At 40.5% G+C, this 7,093-nt stretch overlaps 1 protein-coding gene across 1 annotated transcript; it reads right to left on the bottom strand.

Annotated features, from left to right (window-relative positions):
• Positions 1 to 475: 475 nt before the first annotated feature.
• Positions 476 to 1,195, bottom strand: LOC109134894 (uncharacterized). The gene has a single exon (XM_019249299.1). The coding sequence runs from the start codon at positions 1,193 to 1,195 to the stop codon at positions 476 to 478; it is 720 nt and encodes a 239-aa protein (XP_019104844.1).
• Between the last annotated feature and the right edge of the window lie 5,898 nt (positions 1,196 to 7,093).

Below are 7,093 nucleotides of genomic sequence, written 5' to 3'. Positions count from 1 at the left end.
TCTAACCAAAATTCACACATCGAAAACTTTGCATACAGTTGGTTGTCCCTAAGTGTCTGTAAAATAAACCTCAAATGACCCTCATGTTCCTCCTTGCTCCTTGAATATATTAATATGTTGTCTAGGAACACGACTACAAATTTATCGAGTTAGGGTCGAAAAACCACATTCATGAGATCCATGAAAACAACAGGTGCATTGGTTAACCCAAAAGACGTGTCCATATCTAGTCCTGAAGGCAGTCTTAGGTATATATTGATCAGCAATCCTCAATTGATGGTAACCTGACCTTAAGTCTATTTTGGAGAACACCCCAGCACCTTCTAGTTGGTCAAACAAGTCAACTATCCTAGGTAATGGTTATTTGTTTTCCACAGTGACCTTGTTCAACTCACGATAGTCTATACACAACCTAAAACTACCATCCTTCTTCTTCAAAAATAAGACAGGGGCTCCCCATGGTGACATACGAGGTCTAATATCCCCCTTCTCGAGTAGTTTCTTCCAACTGGTTTTTCAACTCGTTAATTTTTGCTGGAGCCATTCGATATGGGGCTTTGGAGATAAGTGCAGTTCCATGTACTAGGTCAACAATGAACTTGACATCTCTAGTTAGAAACATACTAGGTATTTCTTCAGTAAAAACATCCTGGAATTCTCTTACTATAGGCACATCATCAGGTCTGAATGGATCATCCTCAACCCTTCTCACGGAACACATAAATAAAGGCCATCCTTTGTCTATATAGCTCTTAAGTTGCAAAGCATTGATTACTTTATTTCCTGGTTCTCGATGTATTCTCCTACATGAAACCCTTTTTCCCAAAGGATCTCTCAGTTCCACCTTATGTGCATCACAATCTATCTTGGCCCTGTACTTCCCAAGCCAATCCATTCCTAAAATGACGTCTAGGTTTGATAAATTAAACTCTATTAGATCGGAAGGAAAGAAGCCTTCCCCTATTTTCAACGACGCATTTAGGAATCTTCTAGAGCAATTGACGGTATCCCTAGACGGAATAATTATAGGCATAGAAATTGACTTGGACTCAATCAGTGCTAGAGTTTTAACAGTTGTATGGACAATAAAAGAAAATGATGCTCCAAAATTGAACAATACTTTAACAGGAGTTGAGTTGATAGAGAAAGTACTCATGACAACATCCCTACAAGCTTCCTCTTCGCTAGCTGTCATCATATACAACTTCCCTTTACCCTTATTATCATTTTTGTTGGTCACATGGTTGTCATTTGGTGCCTTATTATTGGTGTTGGTTGGTGGTTTGGACTAATTGGAGTTTCCTGACCCATTGTATGCATTTTCTCCATTCCCATTCCTAGGCTTGTCTCAGTACTTCCCTTTCTTTTGACCATTGGGGTTAGCTTTATTATTTGAGTAACACTCTACGCCCTAATTTCCCACATTCACGACACTCCACCTTATCACCCTCGCAATCTCTCCAGGATGGTTGTTTGGGCACTTGTTACACCTGTACACACGCTCAGGTCTGCAGTTGTTGGTGTTATTATTGTGGTTATTCTTCTATGGTAAGTGTTGTTGTAATTGGGTCCTTTACGAAAGTTTCTTTGGGAGTTTTCGTTGTTCTGGTTCCCATGGTGTTTCTTTTCAAATCGTTGAACCTCGGGGTTTGGACTCTGCTTCCATTTCTCACCTTGTTTACCCCCTTGCTCTTGTTTCCTTATGGCATATAAATTAGCAACTTTGCCAAAAACATGGTCTATTGAGGTAAAGGTATCTCCCCTAGTCTCCCTTGCAGGTCAAAGGTGAGCCCTAATTCAAAACGTGAGGCCTTAGCTTCAGTAAGGGAAATTTCAGGAGCAAATCTCATCAACTCGATTAAGTTGCGGTAATATTCCTTAATAGACATGCTCCCTTGTTCTAGCATCATAAACTCATGGGCTTTCTGCTTTTTAAGGTATGGTGGGTAATATTTATCCCTTAAGGCCTTCTGGAAAGCTTCCCACCGAAAGCTAGGTTGCTTTAAGAGGTTGTCCTTAGCTTAAGTCCACCAAAAGTGGGCATCTCCCTGCAGGTCATAGCTAGCTACGGGCACAGTCTTATCATCTAGGTAGGTAAGGGTGGAGAAAATCTTATCAAACTCCCCAACCCAATTCTCCAATTCCTTGGCCCCCTTTCCCATTCAGTACTGGTGGGTTCCTATAGGCAACCTTTTTAGACAAGTTCCCATTCCGATTATGACCTTGGGCTAGGTTAGTTGTAATTTGCACTAGGTCACGTATCGATTGCATATATATATATATATGTATATATATATATATATATATGTATGTATATATATATATATATGTATGTATATATATATATATATATATGTATCTTATATATATATATACATATATATATATATGTATATATATACATATATATATATATATATTATATTATATATACATACATATATATATATATATATACATACATATATATATATACATATATACATATATATATATATATATATATATGTATAAAGCTTGTATGTAAACCTGCCATAATTGGAAGACGTTTCACGCACGCGTCGTATAAAGTATTCAAAATGGTATTATATATATAATATTTTGAGATTGTACTATAGATGAAGTTTTAAATAAGTACTAAAATAAAAATAAAACTTATACACCGTAAGTAGCTAGTAACATAATCCTAACAAAGAAGCTCAAAGGCGCGACATCATCCTCACATGCAAATGTCGGTAAGGTAGCGTGTTAGCAAATGTCGGTAAGGTAGCGTGCTAGCAAATCTCGAACCTCGTCTACCTCGGAGGTGGTGAAAGAATCCTCCCTTGGCTTGAACTTGATGAATATCTTATAAAAACAAATATGAGGAAACACACATAAGAAGTCAATAATGAGAATAAGTGCCGGAGGTTAATGAAAGTTGAGCTAAGAAGTCAAAAATCGACACAAAATGGCCTTCACTTACCCAAATTGGGTTTCAAAGCATGGGAAATGATTTAAATTGAATCTAATGGTTGAATATGTTTTTATTATAGTGATATATGTCCTAACAAGTGACTAAATGCGGAAATTAAGGAAAATGAACATGAAAATCTAATATTGGCCTAAATGACCTTTATTTACCCAAATTGGGTTTCAAAGTATGAGAAATGGTTTTTCTTGACTCTAATCCTTATATATGTTGCTATTAGTACTATATATGTCCTAACATGTGACTAAATGCGAGAATTAAGGAAAATAGACAAGAAAATCTAATATCGGCCTTAAATGACCTTCATTTACCCAAATTGAGTTTCAAAGCATGAGAAATAGTTTTTCTTGACTCTAATGGTTATATATGTTGCTATTAGTACTATATATGTCCTAACATGTGGCTAAATGTGGAGAATTATGTAAATTGAACTTGAAATGCCAAAATAGGCCTGAAAAGACCTTCATTTACCCAAAATGACATTTATCTATCCAAAATGGATTGAGAGCACATGAGTGGACTTTACTTGACTCTAATGGTTAAATATGTTACCATTAGTACTATGTATGTCCTAACATGTGACTAAATGTGGGAATTAAGGAAAATGAACATGAAAGTCTAATATCGGTCCTAAATGACCTTCGTTCACCCAAATTGAGTTTCAAAGCATGACAAATAGTTTTTCTTGACTCTAATGGTTATATATGTTGCTATTAGTACTATATATGTCCTAACACGTGACTAAATGTGGAAAAATATGTAAATTGAACTTGAATGGCCAAAATAGATCCAAAAAGGCGAAAATGGGTTGTTATGTATAATACCTTCTCAATATCCCTGACTTCCTTGCAACTTGAGGCTATATCGAACATGAACCTCAACACATTGTAGCCAGACTCGGTTTCCCTAGGTTGTTATGCACACTAATTATAGAATGACATTTAAAAATCATGTAAGAAACATACATGTTTTTTTTTTTTTTTTTTTTTTTGTAAAAGAAAGAAGTAGAAGAATAATATGAATTACCTTCATTGTTTTCCACTGAGGAACTTTTCCTGTTCTCCCAACCTTCTTCAAACAGCTTTAGTTATCTTAATTTCATGTGATAAGTGGACAAAGGAAGAAATTAGTAAATGAGTTATGCTAATAATAATAAGCATTTTAATTAAGTAACAAACATACATATTTATGCCTGATTTGAGGAGTAAGGATCATGGTGGATCTTGAGATGCAGAATCAAACTGAAGGACAAATCACAAGAAGCGACCAATGGGCACTAAAATCACAAAATAAAGTTAGGAAGCAATCATATGAGCACTTGTATTGTATAATAATTATTAAGTGCTAAAAAGGGATACAAAGGTTATTAAGAACTATACTCTTCAAAACAAGGGGCAAATATGAACTTATATTGTGCATGTTTAGTTGTTTGGAGGCATAGCCAAATATACTCCTTAACCTCAGTTGTGTAGTTTAGCATTGTTCCAAATCCCCCGAATTCGGTTACTTTGGCCTTAGCACATACTAGGGTTCTTAATTTGCTAATTTCCGATCAAGTTCCTTTGCTCCCAGTGGATACAATCCCTACTTCCATTATACTTGCTTAGTGTGGATGAAAGTAGGTTAATTATATTTGGTTAGGAATTCAAACGCCTACCAGCTGGCGTAAGAAGGGAGTATTAGCAACATAAAACAAATAAAATGTTCAAAGTAACAAATTTAGATAACCCTACCTCGGTCATGGTCGCCTTAACGACCTCGACCTCCTGCCCGTCGGGGGTCAGGCACGCCTTCCTATCCAGCTTGGTCGTACGATGCTCCGAGGCCTTGTCGAACATCGCGGCCATTTCGGCCCTCGAGAGGGCCGAGAAGGGTAGTCTGGTGGTCTCTTCAGGCCAAGGCCTCTTTTTCTAGGCCGTCGTAGCTGCAACACTCGAGCTAGCAGCAGCAGGAGGGTCCTCGACCTTAACCGACGTCAGGACCTCAGCCTTAACGTCCTTTGGCACAGGTTTCGGAGCCAGGATACGGGGAAGCGGCTGTTCCCCTCTATGGAAGGATCATCCTCGAGTTTCACTTCCGGAGCCCTCGTTACCGCCCTCGAGGCCGAGGACGAGCTAGAGCCTGCCTTAGCCAATTTGCGTCGGTTGCCCCCTCGAAGGGCCTTAGCAGTATTCAGGGGTTGAGACATTGCTGGTCGAGGTTACAAAAGAGGGGTGAAATCAAGTTTAAGAGTGAGAAGAAAGAAGGATGAGATTATGAATTCTGCAGGACTGTTGTCCGTACTTATAAGCAAGTCAGATTACAGTTTCCTAAAAAAGGGCATTAATTACTTGCCCTACAATGGGCTTCCACGTGTTAAAGCCCAAGAAAGAAGCCTCACGTGTCACGCGCTCACACAAGTTATGATTCACCAGAGAGATAGCAGAAGCTCTAAGTCTAAGTAGAAAAGTCCTATGTCTCAAAGCATGTCATGCATCAAGTGACTAAACATAAGGAAACGAGCCATGACGAGATAGGCCAAAAAACAAGGAATGTTCATTTCATTAAAAGAAGCATTACATCCTAAGAGTAACCCAGAGCTTATAAATGCATTCAAGAAAAGACAAAAGGCAAAAGCTATGATAAGTAAAAAGTTAAGAAGAGCTACTCAAAGTATCGCTGTCTGAATTCTCAGACACACCCTCTTCGTCATCACTCTAAGAGGAGGAGGTATTTCTCAAGTCCTCTAGCACCCCCGAGTTTTCCTCACGAGCCTCTTCTTCTCGGCGGGCGCCAGCCTCGACAGCCAAGGGTGCCCTTCGAGCCGTGGAATGTCCCCTCCCAGAAGATCCTCTATGTCAATGACATCGTCCACTTGGAACTCTGTGTCCGAATCATCGCCCAATTGGAGTTCGGCATCGACGGTCGCATTATACTCTGCCTCGACCGCCTCCCAGTCCGCCGAGGGGTGCACCTTCTTGAAGGCTTCGCGAAGTTTTCCCACGGCCTCTCGAGCAGCAACCTCAGCTGCCTCCAATCCCACGTCAGCTGCGAAGTACCAGCCTGCCTTCGAGCCCTTCCATTACCCGATTATGAGGTCTCGAGTATGCAAAACACTATCTTGTTGGCTCACCGAGTCCCGGACTTTTTTCTCAAAGGCAGCCTTCACTTTGGCCCAGCTCTTTTTCTTCACCTCGAGGCTCTTGTTAAGCATCTCGATCTCTTGACCCCGTTCCGTGGCCAAAAAGGTTTGAGACTTCAGCCTTGCTGAAGCCAGCAGTATGACAATGACTTATCACCGCCATATCAATCGAGTGCTGAAAGATAAAGAGAGTTAGTACTAGATCACAATAAGAAATAGACAAGTCAAAAATGACCAATTTACGTCAATCCAAGAAGAATAAAGCTTCTGGACCTCATCCTCTTCAGAGAGTGCTTGAATGGCCTTGATGTCCGGCCTCGAGATGAACCACTTTACCACTGAATAAAAAAGGGTTGCCTTCCCGAGGTTGGTCTTCTCTGTGAAATCCCGGGTGTCAGTTTCCGGTAAGAGGTCTTCCTCTTCTTTGGGGCAGGAGAGTCCTCCCCTTGAGAGGGAGATATGTCCCCTGTCTCAGGTACCTCTGCGGACTTCCCTTATGATCTAGGGCGTCCCCTTTCTACCTTAGGGTGTCCTCCTTGGCCACCTCCCTCCTCTCGTCCGTCCCTCGAGGAGTGACGATGGTAGAGGTGTTAGGTGGACGAACCTTTGGCCTCTTCGAAGGGTCCTAGAATAAGGAGAGTTAGAAGGAATAAAATAAGTATGGCACTAACACATAAAAAACGAAAGCTACCTTTGGGGCTCGAGGTACCCGCGTGTCTCCCTTCGACACCTTCATTTAAAGCTGTTCCTGGACCCTCTGATTGGCGGTCAACTGTTTCTGCATCTCGTCACTATGTTCTTGACAAGCTATGCCTGCAAAGCAACACAAAAACAGTTAGAATCATTTTAAAGAAAAGGATGGTGGTCGAATGCCTTAAGCTCACAAAGTCCCTACCCTAGGGATAGGCTGGGTTCAACGCCATCGCCGACAAGAAATGCGCATTGCTCAGGTAATCCGCAGCAGGATTCTAGTGCTGAGGAACTTGCTTCCGATCACCCCT

The sequence above is a fragment of the Beta vulgaris genome, chromosome 5 (assembly GCF_026745355.1).
Source record: "Beta vulgaris subsp. vulgaris cultivar EL10 chromosome 5, EL10.2, whole genome shotgun sequence".
Lineage (NCBI taxonomy): Eukaryota > Viridiplantae > Streptophyta > Magnoliopsida > Caryophyllales > Amaranthaceae > Beta > Beta vulgaris.
This window is presented reverse-complemented; position numbering and strand designations above follow the sequence as displayed.

Coding starts and splice junctions, on each gene's coding strand:
- LOC109134894 (XM_019249299.1), bottom strand. CDS start 1,195: ATGACAGCTAGCGAAGAGGAAGCTTGTAGGGATGTTGTCATGAGTACT.